At 40.5% G+C, this 20,978-nt stretch overlaps 2 protein-coding genes across 2 annotated transcripts in view; both read left to right on the forward strand.

Moving 5' to 3' along the window:
- The window catches only part of LOC145991451 (sensory neuron membrane protein 2-like), a 38,785-nt gene extending 38,301 nt beyond the window's left edge, over window positions 1–484 (forward strand). The window contains exon 9 of the mRNA XM_083127456.1: window positions 40–484. Within this exon, the coding sequence (XP_082983582.1) occupies window positions 40–207 (168 nt within the window). The 3' untranslated portion in view covers window positions 208–484. The remainder of the gene's footprint in view (window positions 1–39) is intronic.
- Window positions 485–9,558: 9,074 nt separating this feature from the next.
- The window catches only part of LOC145991453 (sensory neuron membrane protein 2-like), a 30,886-nt gene continuing 19,466 nt past the window's right edge, over window positions 9,559–20,978 (forward strand). The window contains exon 1 of the mRNA XM_083127457.1: window positions 9,559–9,712. Within this exon, the coding sequence (XP_082983583.1) occupies window positions 9,590–9,712 (123 nt within the window). The 5' untranslated portion in view covers window positions 9,559–9,589. The remainder of the gene's footprint in view (window positions 9,713–20,978) is intronic.

A 20,978-nucleotide genomic window follows, 5' to 3' on the forward strand; every position in this document is an offset into this window, starting at 1 on the left:
CAATAAATAACTGTTACGTGTTCCTTTCTTTTTTTGCAGGGGGTGAATCTTAGCGACGACCTTGTTGACATGTTGGACGACATGCTGATATCCAAGCTTAAAATCTTGGAAGGAGTCAAGTGGGCCCTGATAGCCGTGGGAGTTGTACTGGTTGTTGTAGGCCTGGGATTGTATATCTGGGACTGTAAGAAAGTGAAGACCGTTTGAAACAACCACGAACGTAGCTTGCAGTTGTCGAAATCGATGGAGGGAGGACAGTAAGACTGGATTCATGATATATTACCCCCACGCACAGCCATTGCTAAAAGCCGACATTTTTGTATGCAACCATGACATTGTAGCTGATGCAAGAAGATGGGCATACGTAGTTTTCTCGTTTCACTGCTTTGTTACACACAAGAAATATATATTTTTTTACTGACGTTCTTTAGTATTTACATTATTGAAAATATTGTATTGTCATATTTGGAAAAGTTGTTATACTGCGCACATGTATTCCTTCTACTTTTTCAAAAACGAATAAAAATATTGAATATTTTATTTTTATTGTTTAAGTTCATACCAGTTCCATATTCAAAGGTGACTTCAGACCGAAGCGACACGAGCAACTTCAGGCTACAAATAAGGATTCACCGTGCATGCGCGAACAACAACCCGAAGCAGCAAGATGCACGCTATTGAGAAAACGGTCAAGTCCGAGCGACACGTGCAGCTTGTTGTTCCTTCCGTACATAAGGTTGCATTTATTTATGAAGGTTCGTGTCCAAGTAAGACGTGTCGCGTGTTGTTTTGGTCAGAAAGCCCTAGGTTTAAGCCCATTGACGTGTCATCGAAAAAAAATGTTATCTTAGTGATCATCACTTTGGAATTTAAATTTTATAAAAACTACACTAAACGCACGGCCATGAAATTAGGGGGATGGCATAAGTTCGCGCTGTTGTCACGTCGGAGCACAACCCAATGTGTTGGGAGTTTTGAGGGGATGAAAGATCTCGTTGTACAATAGAATAAGTCTTTGAAATCTGAGGCCTTTATAGTTCAGGCCATTTGTAATCCAGTGGGTTTTTGAATGAAGGGAATATATGAGTACCGGCGATGCGTTGCTAGTGTGGTGCACAATCATGTACTACAAGGTGTTTTGCCCGCAAATGTGGCATATGGCCTGTATAACGTTATAAATATAAGATGGCTGCCGCTTCATGCACTAACAAAGAAAATCGATCATAACTCCTTTAAGAGTGGGTTTTGGCAAATTTTTATAGAGACATAGATATTTTCTTCAGAACTGAAAAAGGAACAAAATTGATGGTTTCAGTTTTTTTAAACTCCTAACGTTATGGAGTTGTGCCCTTTTCTGCAAGGATTCTAAGCGTTATTTACACTTTACTTGTCATTCTGGAATATAAAGGGGAAAAAGTACTGCCTTTGATATTTTGTTGATGCTTACTATTGTGGCGTATGGCCTATGTGACGTCATACATCCAAGATGGCTCCCTCTTCAGTCACTAACAAAAAAAATCGACCATATCTCCTCAACACCTTTAGGAGTCATTTTGACCATTTGTAAGTTTCTTGGGTTTTTGCACGAAGGGAAGACGTGTGTATGGAGGATGCCTTCATTTGTAGGCATGCAATCATGTATTACTACAGGTGTTTTGCTGTGCTACAGTCATTTCCAGGCTTTGGCGACGGTTCCAAGACACAGTAGATGTTCATGGTAGGTCAGAGCAAGGTTGTCAACGAGTAACAACGCCACAACAGGGCCGATATCTGGATTTAACTGCACGACGAAACCGGACGACGCTGTCCTCAGAGCTTGCAGCCGCATCAGGGGTTAAAGTTTCTCTCGCCAAACTGTGTACCAGAGACTTAGGACAGCTGGTTCCTATGCCACATGTCCAGTAGTGTGTGTCCCGCTTGATCCAGTGCACAGTGGAGCCAGTATCATCGAAATTGGACGTGTTCTTCACAGATCAGTCAAGATCCAGTTTGCAAAATGATTCCCATCGCACATTAATCTGGAACGAACCTCGATCACGATTTAATCCAAGGCGATATCGTGCAATGGGATCAGTTTGGTGGAGGAGGAATCGTGCTCAATGGACGTACGGAGCTGCATGACTTTGCTGGAGGTACTCGTACTGCCCAGAGGCACAGAAACAAGGTATTCCAACAACATGTGCAACTTTCCAGAGGCACAGTCGACCCAGACATCATCTTCATGGATGATAAGATGATAATACATGTGCGCATCGAACCAAATGGGTGGATGACTTTCCTGAAGGTGAAGAAATCCACCGCATGGACTGGCCACCGAGGTCTCCAGACAAATCCTCTAGTGTCTTAAGGAGACAAGTTAGCCCGCGATCCTCCACCAAGGATATTTCCAGAGCTCCGCACTGCTCTTCGTGGGGAATGGATCTAGCTGCCCGCAGAGTTCTTGAACCACCTTGTAAATAGCATGCTAAGTCGTTGCAAGGCTGCAAAACTATTTTTTCATTAAAAAAGTAATCTTGTATTTTTTTCCTTTTTCCTTTGCGTTTTTGCACTAAAAACAATTGTTAATTTCATGTATTCTACTCTATTGTATACCATACAACGTTTTGATTAATTTTCACTGTTTTATGCAGTTCTGACACTTCATTAATAAAACATTTTCTCATATCTTAGTCATGTTTAACTTTTGGATACTACTGTAGTAATATTTTTTCACTTTATAATTATTAACAGAAAATGCCTATGGAAAAATCTGATAAACGAACTCTAAATCAGGATATGGACAGTATTTTATGTGCAGAAACTCCAAGGTGGTCATCTTGGATTTCGGACGTCATGTATAGTCTCTTGACACATTTTCCAGCAAAAACACCTGTAGTAATACATGATTGCATGCCTCCATACACATGTCTTTCCTTGGTGCAAAAACCCAACAAACTTACAAATGGTCAAAATGACTCCTAGAGATGTTAACGAGATTCATCGTTTTTGTTTGTTAATGTCTGCAGAGGCAGCCATCCTGGATGTATGACGTCACACAGGTATACGCCACAATAGTAGGCATCAACAAAATATCACAGGTAGTCATTTTTCCCCTTTATATACCAGATCGTCAAGTAAAGTCAGTGGCGGATTAAGGTGGGTGCTATTGATGCAGCAGCATTAGGTCCATTACTGAAATAGGCCCAGATGAAAACAGACGAGAATTTTCCGAAAGCTGAACAATTTTCCTTTGCTATATTAACCTGAAAATAAATCTTAGAATGAAATTTGGAGCCCCAATTTCGGACGCCTAGACACAGCGTTACTTATTATACAGTTACTATTATTCTTTGCGCTGTGACGTAACTATAACGTCGTTGTGTTTATTGTTCACCGAATATTTCAAGTTAATGCTGTCAATTTTACGTTAAACAGTTTACTTAGTAATGTAGTTGCGTTTTTTGCAATATCTTGGCGATTGTTGCCACTTTATTATTGTTCGATAAGTGCGACGTAGTAAATTTTTCACCTTGAAAGTTAGTTGTACAGAACAAATCTACAGTATTTCATTGTTAGGTTTTGACCTGACCTCATATTGTGATATTGTTCGTACTGTTTTGCGCGTCTCAACTCAGTGGGTGGGATAAAGCGAAAAAGAAAAAGAAACCAGCAGCAGAACAAGAAAAGCTTTTGGCGAGAATTCCAAAATTGAGTTCATACTTCGGAGTACGAACATCTTCGTCTCAATCGCCTGCGTCAGATACGATTGCGAGTTCTAGTGCTTCTGAAGGCCAGGCCAAGCAAGATGAACCTGTCGAGGCAAGAGAGAATAAAGAGCGGGAAAGTTCAGGGGAGAGAGAAGAGGTGAAAGGAGACGCTATCGATGAAGCACTATCGCCGACGCTGGAGGATTTCACCAATGATTTGGGACAGTAGGGCGAAATAAACGATTACACTAACGAATATTGGGTCAAGAAAGGTCGAAATGACTGCCAACACACTGAATCGAAGTTTGAAGAAAGTGCCAGACGATACCCAGGCGAGTCGTTCCAACGTCGATGCACAAAGACTTTCTTCGTGCGTACGCATCCGCTCAATGGCGAAAAATCCTATAGATAATGGTTGTGCTACTCGCCTTCGACAGGAAAGATGTTCTGCTTTCCATGCAAATTGTTCGGCGGCAGTGCTGTTCAAGCGACCAAGTTCGTTTCTGGCGGTTTTGACAACTGGAGGGCAAGCGAATCCAGAATAAAATGCATGAAAGCAGCGATGGTCATCGCGAGGATATGTTGTCCTTTGCGAGCCGACAGAGGGAAGCCGGTCGTTTTGACTACCTAGCTGCTAAACAGGTCGAGGAAGAGCGGTGTTACTGGCTCCAGATTGTGAAGCGGCTCATCGACACACTGATATTCCTAGCTGAGCGTGGTCTTGCTATAAGGGGCGCGGATGAGATCATAGGTTCCGCTCATAATGGTAACTACCTTGGCATCATTGAGCTGTTTGCGAAGTATGGTACTCTGCTGACTAGCCATATTAGAAACTATGCCAACCTCGGGAAAGGTCACGTTTCCCATTTGTCATCCACAATATGCGATGAACTGGTGAAGCTCATGGGACGAAAGGTGCAGGACACCATCCTGAAAGAAGCCAAGGAGGCGAAGTATTTCTCTGTCTCCATTGACTCTACACCTGACGTATCACACCTCGATCAGTTAACGATTGTTATCCTGTACGTTCTGCCCGATGGTCCAGTTGAACGGTTCCTGACATTCATGCCTATGATGAGACACACGGTGGAGCAGATGGCTAGCATACTTCTGAACTTTCTGAAGGAAAAAGGCTTGGATATTATTAACTGCGTCGCACATATCAGGACGGTACAATGTACAGGCAATTGTGAAGCGAGAATGTAAATTCGCCGCTTTTATTCCATGCTTCAACCACAGCCTAAACCTGGTAGGAGATCAGGCTGTTGAAAGCTGCAGTGGCTGTACCCGTTTTTTTAAATTTTGTCAATGGACTATATGCTTTCCTGTCTGACTTAACATATCGCTGGCAGCAAGTAAAGAATCGCTGCAGGCTGACGCTCAAGGGTTTGCCTGGAACACGATGGTGTGAACGTGCAGATGCTGTCAAAGCGCTGATAGAAGGGTGGAAGAGTATTCAGGAAGTCCTGGATGAGCTTTCGGCAGGTAAGAAGCAGAAGGCAGATACTAGAAACCAGAGCGCGGGATTTTCACGCAGGATGAACGAACTTGAGACAGGAGTTATGGCGACTGCCTGGAACGATATCCTTGGCCGTCTCAACAGTACGAGCATTAGCCTCCAAGATCCTGCAGTCAGAATGAACGCGGCTACTGGCTTGATGGCATCACTGGTCGACACGGTTCAGTTTGCACGGGATAGATTTGACGTGTATGAGCAGGTGGCGACCGAAAAAGTTCTACACGGCGAATGCAAAGATGAGCAGCGTCGGGGCGAATGCCTGATGAAGGAGCTGCAAACGAAGCAGATCTCAGCCAAAGGGAAACCTTCAAAACTCAGACGTATCTGGTTATGATCGAGTCTGTTAGCTGAACTGGAAAAGCGGATGAAGGCATATGACGATATTTGTAAAACATTCGGATTTCTCTCGGAGAAGTTGAGCATTGAGCAGATCGAGGACAAAGCAAAGAATCTCGTTTCCTCGCATCCAGACGACTTGGAAGACACACTGGCGGCTGAGCTGGTACAGTTTGCTGAATTTATGCGCACTCAAAAACTGGTGACTGTGAACGAACCAGCAGAGCTTACCATGTAGGGCGTTGAATCTTTCTCAGACACTTCCAAACGTCGAGATTGCGTTGCGCTTCTATCTGTGCATGATGGTGTCCAATTCCTCCGGCGAACGGAGCTTCTCAAAGTTGGGAATAGTCAAAGGAGAGCTGCGGTCTTCAATGGGACAGGAAAGGCTAAGCATGCTGGCGCTTATGGGCATTGAGCATGAGCTGCTGCGCAACCTTGACTTCACTGACACGACGGAAGAATTCGCGCTTGCTTAAGGTTCGAAAAACAACAATATAAGTAAGCAGCACTAGCGCACCTCTCATAATCATTTCATGGTACATTATCATAATCACAGAAATAATAATAAAAAACAACAAAAAACAAGAAAAACATTAAAACAGAGAAACAAAATATATACAGGGTGTACCAAAAGTCCCATAACCCCCCCCCCCTCTTTGAATTGTAGACAAACCTGCAAAATGTTATTTTAACAGAATACGTATAATGAGAGGATGGTATACCATTAAATCGGACCAATGACCACTATTTACTCCAGAGGATATGTGTGCACACCGCCATTTTCATGGCACAGTATTATTTGCCTCCAGGTGCGATGTGAAATCCTCTGTAACATAAGATGTCAGATCTGGATTTCGAGGTGGCCATTTTAAGAGAATTCCTCAATGATGTGTTCAGAGACAAACGGATTGGACGAAGATCGCCAAATTTACCAGCACCTTTAAAATGGCCATCCCGAAGTTCAAATCTGACATCTTGTGATAATGCGCTATGGGGGCACATCAAACAGAAAGTCGCCCATAATCGTTATCAGACAACTGAGGAACTTCAAGAAGCTGTTCGCAGTGCGTTTGCTTCCTTCACGTCAGCTACGTTACGAAGGATTTCACATCGCACCTGGAGGCGGAAAATAGTGTGCCATGAAAATGGCGGTGTGCACACAGAGTAAATGGTGGCCATTGGTCTGATTTAATGGTATACCATCCTCTCATCATACGCATGCTGTTAAAATAACATTTTGCAGGTTTGTCTACAATTCAAAGGAGGGGGGGGGTAATGGGACTTTTGGTACACCCTGTATATGTTAATCATAGTATGTAAGTGCATCAGGCCGAATTTGCACTGCAGCATCAGGCCAAATTTCTTCTTAATATGGCCCTGAGTAAAGTGTAAATAACCCTTAGAATGCTTGCAGAAAAGGGCACGAATAGTTTCACTGGATATATCTCCATAACATTCTGAGTAATAAAAAGAAAACTGTAAGAATCAATTTTGTTCCTTTTTCAATTCTGAATAAAAAATGTTTCTATAAAAAATTGTCCAAACCCACTCTTAAAGGAGTTATGATCGACTTTCTTTGTTAGTGCATGAAGCGGCAACCATCTTGGATTTATGACATTGCACAGGCCATATGTCACAATTGCGGGCAAAACACCTGGTAGTTCATGATTGTGTACCACACTAACTACGTATCACCGGTAGTCATACAGGGTGATTCTTTATGTAGTTTACAACTTCAATAATTTATAATTATTTATTGGAACCACATAGAGACTTGGTTTATATGTCATTATGCAGCAAAACACTTCAAGTTTTTTATTAGAAATCTGTTAAGGGTCAATGTGTGCACCGTTGGTCATCCTGGACACATCCAAACGAAAGTCAATTTCCTGCCAAACATTAACCAGCATTTCAGGGGTAACATTAGCGATGGCTGTTGTGATGCGATCTTGAAGTTCATGGAGATTATGAGGTAGGGGAGGGGTGTACACCCTATCTTTCACAAACCCCCACAAAAAAAGTCGAGTGGAGTGTAATCTGGAGACTGCAGACAAAACTCTCCCTAACAGGTGGCTCAGTCGGTAACGCGTCTGACTACCATGCTCAAGGTCCCGGGTTCGATCCCCGGCCGGTTCAAATCCGGGAACTTTTCTAACGGTGAAAGCGGCCCCGGCGCCCACCCAGCGTCGAATAACATGGGTACCTGGGGGAAACCCTGGGGGGTAAAGGCGGTCAGGGGCGTGATGCTGATCACATCACCCCCACTCACGACCGAGATCAAGAAAGTGTGGGGCGTTACCCCCACACCCCCTATACGCCTTCATGGCGTGGTGCTATGCACAGGGGAACACTTTACCTTTTTTAACAGCTTCCACCACATCATCAGCCTAGGGTGAACGCCCTGGAGCCTTTGTGTGTCGCACAGAACAACCTGTTTCGATAAATGTCTGGTGTCATTTTTACACTTTTGGTCTGCTGGGCGGGTCCTTGCCGTATTCTGTGCGAAACTTTCTCTGTACACTCGTTCCTGCCTTGGTTTCTTTGAACCAGAACACGCACTTAGCTCTTTCCGCACTAGTGAAAGTCGCCATTTTCAGCGATAGACCGGTGGCGCCACATGTGATCAACTCTTCAACTACACACTACATGAGTCAAAACTTGAAGTGTTTTGCTGCATAATGACATATAAACCAAGTCTGTATGTGGTTTCAATAAATAATTATAATTTATTGAAGTTGTAAACTACATAAAGAATCACCCTGTATATTACCTTCATTCTAAAACCCACGGATTATAGAAATATTGACATATGCCCCTCGACTATTCACGAACTTTCAATTCACAGGATCCACAGCTTTGTATCGAATGGAACTCGAAAGTGCCTCGGGGAGAGGTCGGTCTGAGGGTCGAACTAGGCAACGCAGCCCGGTTGACGTAGCCACACACTGCGCGGGAACCAGCGACTTTTGTTCCGCTCTCGCTTTGCTTTTCCCATACGTGGCACCAGAGCAATTGTGTCCAGCCGCCTATTTTCTTGGCCGTGCGTTTTAGTATTATTGTTCTTCTAAGTTCAAACAGAGCAGAGTCAATCCAATAATGAAATTGTGAAGCGGCTGGGACCCCAGACCTTCACCTGGAAAGAGGTTTCGACTGAAAAGAGAGAAGGGAAAAGCTTTGAAAAGGAATTTTAAAATAGACAGATATTTGAAATGTGCTGAAGGTATTAGAAATAACTGACAAACAATTATAACTAAAATTATACGTATATATGATTGTCAGTAAGGTAAGAGGCGGGAAGGGGAAGGCAGCTCACCTTGGGCTTCCATAAATATTTCCTCGGTCGTCTGATGCACTAAGAGTCAATAACATATTCATTGGCCACGGAGGAATCATTCACAATATTTTAAATAAAGAAATTAAAACGTGTTTCGAGTAAATGATACTGCAACATTACTTCTTCAAATTTCAAGTGTAGATCCACCATGCACTTTTCAAAATTATTTTACACGAAATATTAGCGGCAAAATTTCTGAAACCTCGGAAAATATGCGAACTACAGGCTTCACCTTGACTGAAACTAGCCCGACTGTGGTGATCTACAGACCTACACAATGTCAATTTGTGAATCCATAACGCCATATTTAAAGATTTAATGTAATGACGCTTACCAAGAGTTAATAAATCATTACATCCATATGGTAGCGTCAAGGTAATCTGGCTTTCACCTTTCACCTACTCGCACATGAATCAACATAAAAGATGACGACAAAGGCAAATTTACAACATGGATTCCGCCTCAAGCAGATGTTGTAAATGACTTATAGGTATCTCCATTGTCCTCGTTGTTGCTATGAGAAAAACAAATGTTTGGTTTTTATTTTATGGTTATGTCAAGCACAATATTTAGGAGAATGTCTTTCGATATGATAAAGACTCAATAACGGTAAGTGTTATCGAATTTATAGCAGCCCATCTAAAAATTAACACCTCGAGCTCATTACAGCGCATCGTCTTTTGTGATTAAGTGGACGTAGTTTGGTTAGAGATGGCACTCAGCTACGTAACAAAGGGCACCATTGTTGCTGTTCTGGGAGTGATAGTTGTGATTATTGGTGCAATTTTGGGATGGTATGCGTTTCCGACGATTGTGAATGATATGGTGGCAGAAGTAAGTTTTGTGGGCTGTTCTATTTTCTATTTTATTGTGCTGAACCCCAAGATATGGATTGTTGCAAGGTGGATCCAGACGGGAGGGTTTCAGACTCAAAAGCGATGCGTTTAGCCAAAGAAAATGGTTTTAGCCCCCTTCGTGATCACTAAAATAGTCTACATCAGAAAAAAAAATCATAATCATTGAATAGAGCAGGACTTTTCAAACCAATCGTTTTGTTGAATTGGCTCCCCTCAGCTTCGAAAATCTGAACGCGCCTCTCCTCAGGATAGGAAGTTGAAAAATTGCTTTCTTTTCTGGACCTTGGGGACAATGCTACACAAGATAGTAGACAGTTTCCTTTCAGTTAGAACCATGAAACGTTTTTATTTTCCAGTTTGAAGCCTTTTCTGGCGTTTAGGTTATTTTTCAGTATTTTTTTTGCCGTTTTCCTTGCATTTTAAAATCATTTAGAGGTTTCTGTTTGCTCCGTGCTGTCGCTTCGTGAATTTTAAATGCATTTGCTAGCGTAACTAACATTTTCAAATTTCGTAACATAGACGTTTTAGCAATTCGCCATTAATCGAAAATATGGACATCAAAAAGGCAGAATATTATTTCAACTGAAATCTTTTGCACTGGATCAAATAACAAATAATTATTTGTGGTAAACTTATTTTTCTCCAGCAAACTAAAATTTATTTGAGTGAAGCCTTCTTTTAGGTCCTCTTGCTGGCCATTAATTATCGCTTTAATCTGTGCTTTTAAAGTAAGTCACAACACAATGTAAGCCAACAAACAACAACAACAAAAGAATACTCATGCAAGAGAAATGCAACAATTTTTCAGATGTTTACTGATTACTGTATCCTGCAAGGCGCACTCTGAAAGGAGGTGAATAACATCCAGAAAAACCTTCTGAGGTGTTTTATATGACATTGAAGTACAAATAAAGAGGCAGTTTACAAAACCAAACAACGGGTTTTGTCGAATTATTCTACTACTCAGTTCAATTTATACAGGGTGGCTCAATAAGTCCCTTAACACCCCCAGTACAAGGCCACTGCGCCATGGAACGTGAAAATGGCGATAACCAATCGTTGCTTGGCCAAGGGGGAACCACATTGACGTCACCCGCATGGTTGGCAGCCATCTTGATGTCCGCCATGTTGAAATCAACTTCAGAAATTTAAATGGGAAGGGGGTCGTGCCACATATAAAAAGGTGCTAGAATTTCACCAGGAAAACAGCTGTGATATTTGTTTTCACCTAACTTTAATTGTTGCAGAGTTAACAATAAAACAAAGTTATAACACATGCTCAATATGACGTCCCTCTTGCGCAACACACACGTGTAATCGAATCTCCCATGACCTTACCATATTCTGAAGAACCTCAGAAGTTATTGCAGTACAGACAACCACAATGCGTGTGCGCAAATGGGCCAGATTCCGATTTTCGTAGCATACACCATGGCTTTCAGGTGTCCCCAAAGGTAAAAGTCGAATGGTGTGAGGTCAGGTGAGCGTGCAGGCCATTCCACAGTCCCTCGGCGACCAAACCAGTGGTGAGGGAATTGTTGATCCAGGTACTGACGGACTATCATCCCATAGTGCGGTGGAGCACCATCTTGCTGGAACCATTCAGGATAGCTCCCATCCTCGGACCGTAAGGATGGTAAGATCTGCTCCCGTAGCAGAAGCAAGTAGCCCTCTGCATTTAAGTTGCCCTCAATAAAACATGGACCAACAAGTCGGGAACCCCAAGTACCACACCACACCATTAGCTTCCCGCCTCCCGTCACCTTGCTGGGCTCTGTCCAATGTGGATTTTCGGGGTGACCAGTATCGCAGATTTTGCTTATTCACCTCCCCCGACACATAAAAATTAGTCTCATCACTGAACAGAATCTTTCTACCGACGGCAGGTCCCGTTGCAGTTGTGCTATAGCCCACTCACAAAACTGCAAACACCTGTCTGGATCGTCCTCACTAAGGTGCTGCTGCAGCTGTATCTTATACGAATGCCAGTGGTGGTCACGTACAATCCTTTGAATTGAACCCCTGCTGACACCGCTTTCCAGCGCCAGTCTCCGTGTGCTACGGGTTGGGGACTTTGCAAATGATGCCAACACCGCTACAGCAGTACCCTCATCCGTGGCTGTTTTCCGACGTCCATGTCGCGGCTTGTCGTCCACAGATCCAGTATCTTGAAACTTTGCCAGCAACTGGCTGACGGCCACATGTGACACGGGTTGTCTTGCAGGATTGCAGTTATTGAAGTCTGCGGCAATGTCACGCGTACTTCTCTCCCCTGACATCAATATGATGGCAATCCGTTCCTCACGTGTTAGTGGCATTTTCGTTCAGATCAGTGAAAAAAGAAATGTGCTACTCTTGACACGATCAATTCACATCATAACTCTTTTAAACTTTTATGTAAAGACAAAACACAATCGTAATTCAAATGTCAACCAATACTACAAGATATGTACATACCGGTAAGTCAATATCCGGACATTTTCAGTGATTGATCTAAACAATAAATACCACATAATCACATACTAACGATAATTTGAACAATAAACATTTAAGCTAAAAGGAAAGGACATGTCATTCTCCCATGCGGGAATCGCCCTTAAATTTAAAGTTAGGTGAAAACAAATTTCATAGTTGTTTTTCTGGTGAAATTTCTAGCCCATTTTGATATGTCGCTCGACCTCCTTCCCATTTAAATTTCTGAAGTTGATTTCAAGATGGCGGACATTAAGATGGCTGCCGACCATACGAGCGACGTCAATGTGGTTCTCCCTTGGACAGGCAACGATTGGTCATCGCCATTTTTACGTTTCATGCCGCAGTGGCTTTGTACTGGGGGTGTTAAGTGACTTATTCAGCCATAACTTTGTGTATTGTTAACTCTGCAACAATTAAAGTTAGGTGAAAACAAATGTCACAGTTGTTTTCCTGGTGAAATTCTAGCCCATTTTGATATGTCGCACGACCCCCTTCCCATTTAAATTTCTAAAGTTGATTTCAACATGGCGGACATCAAGATGGCTGCCGACCATACGGGTGACGTCAATGTGGTTCCCCCTTGGCCAGGCAACGATTGGTCATCGCCATTTTCACGTTCCATGCCGCAGTGGCGTTGCACTGGGGGTGTTAAGTGACTTATTGAGCCACCCTGTATATTATATAACATTCATTTTAAGAGGGAACATTTTTACGTCATTTTAAAATAATTTTATGGTCATTCTATACGTCATATTTTTTTAGATTTTTTTAGGTCAACTTCCGAGTCCTAATAATACAGTAATACGTGTTTATTTACTATTGGTATACACACACACATGCAATGCAAATATAATGTGCGATTAATACGGTAATATACAAAAGAATAATATAGACAGTAAGAAAACCTCGATAGCAGCCAATGTTCAGCAAAGTCGGTGAAATGTATGAGCTTCCTTGGCGTCACATACATCATTCTGGATATATAAGACTTAATCTGAATTTGGGTTTGATGAATCACTGCTATGATTGAAAATCTAGTTTTCACAAGGCATGGCATGATTTTCTTTTACAATATACGACTGCAATTTCTGTCTCAGTTCAAAAACACGGTGGATGACGTTGCCGATTAACAACCAACGTGAGTTGTAATAATATAGAAGATCAGTGCCGGATTTTCAAACCGCAAAATCTCGCAGCGTGTGGGCCTTTACATGATCTTTACATATTCAAATATGTGTATGCAAAACACAAATAAATATTGTAAGGTGAGATGATTTGTTTTTCATTTTAAGTGGCTAAGAGGCAGTACTTTTCGGCTAGTAACGTCTTTTTAATGCTCCATACCACAAACAAAAACATTAATTTCCATCTAGCCGAAAGTTTTTCTTTCATGCTCCGTGGTGTGGAACTAGGAGTTGAGATTCTATTGTCCGAACATGTCAGTTTCAAGGTGAAAAGGGTCTTACTACAATAGAGTCAAGCTAGGAACCGGTGTGATCGCAGCGCAGAACGGTTATTATGACAAAATACTTTTTCCCTACCAACTGCTTCGAGGAGGATTGTCTGAAAGGTTGCCGCTTTTTGACCAAAGAGGAGGGCAGTGGATGATCTAATTGGCTGTTTGACAGCAAGTTCCGTCGTAGGTAAACACGGCAACTGCCAGTAAGGCGGGTCCCGGACCGGGAGATACCGTCACTATAGAAATCCAACAGGCTAGGGACGAGTAACCCGTGGATAGAACGAAATTACTATTTTCTTCTGGGAGTAATCAAACCTGATTTTCTTACCTAATCATTCCTGCGTACACAACCCAACTCATGATGAACTGATAGGAAAATTACAATTACAGAAATATTATGAAACAGGCATTGGTCCATCATTCCCAGCTGAATTGCCTCTTTAAACAGCTCTCAACAGTGATTATTTAAAAATAAGTTTTATCTGCACATGATTTTGCAAAACTTCCATGTGAAAAATACAATTCTACCTTCCTCTCCAGAGGTATGCCAACCTCTGTGGCGGAGTGGTCAGCACAGCGCGCTGCGACGGAGGTTCCAATCCGAGCCTGGTCATGGGTGTTCTATGTGAGAGTTCCTTCATCAATTTCTTCCTATCATCATTCATTCTTTTTATCGCAATTAGCTAAAAGTGACAGAAAAGCGATGCTAACGTCAATCAAATTATTTTTTCCCAGAGGTGTATATACAGTGTGTCCGTAAAATAATGGTGGAGTTTTTAACAGTCATAGTTTTGGAACAAAGCATGGTAGAGAGATGAACGATAAGTCAAAGCAAAGAGAAACTCTCCAAGTTTCTTACCTGTTCAGTAGACTTCGATGTGTGAACCCTTAGTTGCCCTGCAGATGTCAAGACGATATTCAGTCTCTTCCCATGCAGGGCAGAGAACATCCGGCGTGATAGACGAAACAGCTTCAGTGTTCCTTGCTTTTAAATGGTCCAGATGTCGAACTTGACAGGAAAACACTTGTGTTTTGACATAACCCCACAAATAGAAATCCATTGGTGTAAGGTCTGGAGACCGTGGGGGCCAGGCAATCCACCCTCCTCGTCCGACCCAACGCTGAGGAAATGTTTCGTTAAGAAAATCCTGCACGATTGTGGAAAAATGTGGAGGAGCACCATCTAACTGGAAAATTGAATTCTCCGGTATTTGGGGCACTGCATACCCCTGTAACATATCAAGGAAGGTGGTGCCCGTTATTGTTTGTTCAGCAAAAATGCAGGGGCCATTAACTGTCTCGTCCAATACCTTGAAACACAATATGCATGCGCTACATGTAGGTGTCGGCGCGTAAGCTTTCGCATACATAAACTTGGAGAGTTTCTCTTTGCTTTGACGTATCGTTCATCTTTCTACCGTGCTTTGTTCTAAAACCAGACCATTATTTTACGGACACACTATAGCTACACACACGCACGCACACATACACTGAAGAAACTGAATAACAGCAAAAGCTTTGACATTTCCTCTCACAAGTGCGTGTTTTTAAGTAGAGGGGGCCTTCAGTAATATTTGGCAGGAGGGCACAAAATTTGTAGATTCGGAGCTGAAGAAGATAATATATTTTTTACTTTAATACATTTTAAACTTTCAGAAAGGAAGTACTTTTTCAGAAGTTCTCGCGCCTCGTACAGTTTACATACCATTGGAATGGAGAAACAACAAATGCACATTATTAAATTAATAGAGAAAGAATGACAGACAGAAATATAGAGAAATTATAGAAGGAGGTAGAGAAGCAGAGGAAGACAAAAGAAGTAGAGATCGAAAGAGATGATGAAGAAGCAAGGCAAATTTAGAGAAATGGAGAAAATAGGAAAGAGTTAAGTAGACAGGACAGGAAAATACATATATATATATAGCAAAGAGAGAAAGAGAGAGAGAGAGAGAGAGAGAGAGAGAGAGAGAGAGAGAGAGAGAGAGAGAGAGAGAGAGAGAGAGAGAGGGTGGAGGAGAGAAGTTGAAAGAGTAAAAGAAAAATAGGAAGAAGTTTAAAGTTTAAGTCCACTTTATGCACTAATCGGGACTGGGCCTACAATTTAAAATGCGATTCGAACTGTTACATGCTTCAATCGGATATCGAACACGAGACACCTTGATTACAAGGCGACGATAGAAAAATAAGAAGAGAAACGGAAGAAGAAAGGGAGATAAATAGACAGAAAGAGAGTGAAGAAAATTAAAAAAAAAGAGAATAGACAAAAGAGAGAATTGTAGTTTCATAGCTGAAGAAACCCACCGAATTATCATGCTAATTCATTCATTGACAAACATCCATTTTCTTCTCACTTTCTTGTATCAACGTCCAAAGATTATGTCGCAGACTCTCAGCACTATTATTACAAACACACACATAGGTTAATCAAACATTAAGACTCCAAAAAGGTACTTACTATCTATCGTAGCTACAATTGCTAGGAATGAACAATCTAATGTGAAAATAATTGTTAAAAATTTCAAACTTTCAACATAGCTTTTAATAACAGGTAACTAACAGAAGGATCGGAAGAAAGGTAGCTCTATTTGTAATTTATTCAGTATTTTGCACTTTCAAAATATAAAAATAATGAAATTTCCCTGCGGTGAAACATGTAATCTGATAAAATTGCTCAGTGCGAATTATAAAGAACCATGTCTCAAAATGCATTATTACAGCAACCATAGATAAGAATTACTAACGTCCTGACAACACCTTTAACATAATTTAAATGAAATTTATGTAGATGAGAGGAGATTGAAACGTAAATATCCTGAACGCTTTGAAACCCTGTTAAACGTTTTGCACGGCTAGGTCGCGAACATTCAAGGGGATCAGCAAAATATTTTCAAATGCTTATTACTTGTGGCTGTACATGCTTCAAAAGCACGATGGTTGCTACATTGTACGGAGAACAGAATTTTTTCAAGTAAATATGAATTCATCACATGTATATTCATGGACACTTAGAGGGAGGTTACCTCTCCCTCCCCTTCGGAATAAGGAAAAAAGATTTTACCACCCGTTTTTCCTCTGTTTATATCTCTGCTACCGTGCGTCCATTTCCTTGCTAGGCTGAGAGATCGGGAGAAGTGTTGCGGGCGGCGCTAGCGGAGATGCCGCCATTTTCAACCAGTAGCGTCCCGCTTAAATTTACCCTCGAAAGCGTTTTTCTTCGCTCGGAATCGTTTGGAGGTTTCGTTTCGAATGTGCAACACTGTATCAAGACTTAACCGTTAAAACTCAATGGTTTTCGTGAGCATTGTTTGCAATCTGAAAGCTCCGAGCTTGAGTTGTTCTTTCGTTCGCGACTACAGGGGCCCTGGACAGAGATGCGAATGAAGTGAGGAACAGACCTTGAACCAAGAGCGTGTTAATTTCGTACTGTGCGAAAGAGTTTGGTGGTTTATGGTTACTTGCCTTGCTACTTCTTTGTGTAATTGCAGTGTGTGTGTGTGTGTGTTGTGTGTAAGTGAGGCGAATGAAATGCCAGCTCCAATGTTCACGTTAGAACAAAGAAATTTAGTGTATGACACTTGCGTGAAAACAGACTCGTGTATAGGCAATTTCCAAGGAAAGTCCCTGGAGTTTCATCTCCAGGTAAAGAAACGGTTAGACGTCTTGTCCTTAAATTACGAGAAACTGGATCGTTAAATTTTAGAACCCCTAAGGAAAAACGACGTATCACTTTGAACAACTCTTATAACACAAGTTAGTGCTCGTTTTGCAATAGTAATATAAATATCTTCATGCTAAGGATATGTCCATAAAAATAAGCCGAACGTTACTGGTCGAAAATGTCGGCATCTCCGCTAGCACCGCCCGCCACACTTCTCCCGTTCTCTCGGCCTCGCAAGGAAATGAACGCACTGTAGATTTCGTCTGATCCACATTCTTAAAATCTGTTTCTTCTTGCTTGTTTCCTCTCTTTTTGATTAAATATTTAACTACCTTTTCTTTTCCGTTCTCTGTCATGTTTTATAAAATATATCTCTCTCTTCTTTCATTCTTTTTTCTGTCTTGCGTTTCTTTATTTGTTTTCTCTCTCTCTCACTGGCTTATATAAGTCTCTTTTATCCATCTTTCTCGTTCCTTTATTTCTCACTTTATCTTTCGTTCATTATTTCTTTCTCTTTCTCTCATCCCCCTCTCTCATTGGCTTGTTTACATCCCTAATTTCCTTTTCTCCTTCTCTCACGCTTCTATATTTCTCTCTTCTTTTCTCTTTCTATCTTCGTCCTCTATCGTGGTTAATTTCCCTAATTTTCCCTCCTTCTCCGCCTTTCACTTTTATTTCTGTCACGTTCTCTCTCTTTCGCTATTAAAACATTATCCTACGATTATATTCGTTTAACATGCAACCAGAAACATTTTATCCTATCAAAAAATGACCTTGCTTCCATATCTGTAATGATAATCTTAACTTTTTTCTATAAATCCTAAGAAATGGGACAGAATTAAGTCGAAACAATGCATATATCGAGAAAAAATATAGAGAGTCATTCAGGCTATCTTGAAATGTGCTAATCTCTTCTGAAAGCAGTTAGATCTATGAGGTCAAGGGTATACGCGTATGCATAAGGCGACGTAAATAACAGAGTGATTTAGATACGTAACTCATATTACCTCCACATTCATGTTTTTTCTTGCATTGCAGATGCAATAATAGCTACTCTGTAAGAAGACAAGATGAAGATAAGATAACTTTATGTTGTTTACCCTGGTGGCAACACAATTCAAAAATTATTTATCTAACACAACTGGTGCTGATTGGTTGATCTCAATAACGCCACATTTTAACGGTTAGATTAAATACGGCGAAAAGAGATTTGAAGGTAGATGATGGAAAGTTAGGCGTGGGGAAAGGGGTAAAGGGTTGTGGCCTTCATTCAAGGTCTCATCCCAGCATTACCTTGGAAATATTTCTTGCTTGTAAATTTTGCACACAGATCAATCAGGCATCCAGTTGCCATGTGAACAGAAACATGTTTGTAAGGATGCATTTAAAAAAAAAAAAATCTAACAAGATAAAATAGAACAAACTGATAAGAAGTTACAGAAATCTACACTGTACAAACTTGAGAATATTTTAAAACAAAATAGTAATCAGTTTTCATAGTTACCGTAAAGGTAATTGAACATTAAGTATGGGAAACGATCTAAATAGATGCAAGAGAATCAAATTGTTTTCGTACAAAGACTAGCAATTTAGTCACTGTTCCCTGGTAAAATATTTAATGGTATATCGAATGTCTGAATACAAAATCTCACATTTTTATAATCACCAAGAAATATACAGGGTGAGTCACCTAAAATTACCACCGGAAATATTTCATGAACAGAAATTAATATTGAAAAACTCTTTTCACAGATAATTAGGTATGAGAGGGGCTCTTGAAATTAGTGGACACAATACGTTCAACGAAGTAATGAAGTACGATTATCAACACAAACTTAGTTTTTCTTATTGGAAACCCCATTTTGTTTGTAGCTCGTTTGAAAGCATGGAAGAAATCATTAAGAATGACCTTTGTTACTTTGTAATACTTCAAGTAGTTCTCAAGTAATTGTAACCTGAAGTTGAGCGTGAAGGCACATCCTTCAGTATACCTGTCGGCAGAGCCGAGTGCAAATGCCGTCGCGCATACAGCCTGCACGCATGTGATGCATTTTCCCTACACTCGCCATAGATAAGTATCATCCTGGCCTATTCAGAGTCTGAAAATACTATTTTCTCAGCAACAGTTCTGACGTACATAGGTACGCCATTGCTTTATTTGATAAATTTGATAAAATGTATAAGCTACAAAGTTTAAAAGTTGAAAACTTAAAGATTTGTCATGACGAGAAGAGTTGATTGTTCCAATGTACTAAAAATTATAACGTAAATAAATGAACGTCAATTAAAAATTAGAAAGATGTTAATGTACTAACATTTATGCATGTAACTGATGCCGGAATGTTAAAATTTACAATTTTTAATTAACAATTATTTGTTAACTCAGAAAAATGTATCAGAACCTTTTAGATAATTTGTCAAAGCTTACTTACGTACAAACTACACATTTTATTGTAACCTGCAGTTGTTGGAACGACGTAACAACTTTCCTAAGCACAACGCATAGTATGCAGAAGAGGAACATGTTTTTTTACTATACACGAATCAACTTGTGAGAAAGTATGTTTCAAGCGTCAACTTCAGGTTACAATTACTTCAGAACTATTTGATGTATTACAATGTAAAAAACGGCATACTTAATGATTTTTTCCGTACTTTCAAATGAGTTGAAAATAAAATGGGATTTCTATTAAGAAAGAACTAAGTTTGTGTTGATAATCGTACTTCCTTACGTAGTTGAACGTATTGTGCCCACTAATTTCATGAGCTCCTCTCATACCTATATATCTGCGAAAGCAGTTTTCCAATATTTATTGTTGTTCACCAAATATTTCCGGTGGTAATTTAGGTGACTCACCCTGTATATAATTTTTAAAAATATAAAAATTATCTGGTGAAAATAACTTATCAGATCGAAACTTTCAATCTGCATACTTACATTCCGATACAACAAATATTATTTCAAGAGGATTAATTCCGCTCTTAAATACCCCCCCCCCACACACACACACACGCAGACATAAACACACACACACACACACATTCTACTTCAAGAATCCTTTCCAATCAGCCTGGTAATCAAATATGTCAGTCTTTTGTGTACACTTCATATTTCATTTTGCAGATGATAGAAAATAATGTCACACTTTATCTTCCTTCGAACAATAACATTATTTTTAGTACGTATTTCAATCAAAAAATGTTGTGACAGAACTGGTTTTGAAGACGATATCACATTCATGTGTATTGATGTTTAATCCAATACATTTTATGCAAAACGAATCACTACTTTTTTTTATTCAGTTACGATAAGATAATTCACTATTTTTATACGTGTTTACGATAGCATATCATGATTTGAAATATTCAAGTTTTATTTTTCCTCTTGGAGGATAAAAGCAGAACCATCCATATCAATTGCTTAGATCGATAATGATATGGGTTATGAAGCATGTGCGAGATTATTTGAATTATATATGGTTTAGTGAAAATGCATGCGAACTGATGACGTAAAGTCCAATGTTCTAGTCCCAAAAATTTAACAGGTACTACACAGTGGCGGCGATTGGGTTACAAAATTTGGAGGTGGGGCAAGGTGCCCGAACTGGAGGGGGGCAAGGACAGTTACTTTCCCTTTATAGATAAGTTTTA

This window comes from Lepisma saccharinum, chromosome 8, assembly GCF_977018435.1.
Source record: "Lepisma saccharinum chromosome 8, izLepSacc3.1, whole genome shotgun sequence".
NCBI classification, from domain to species: Eukaryota; Metazoa; Arthropoda; class Insecta; order Zygentoma; family Lepismatidae; genus Lepisma; species Lepisma saccharinum.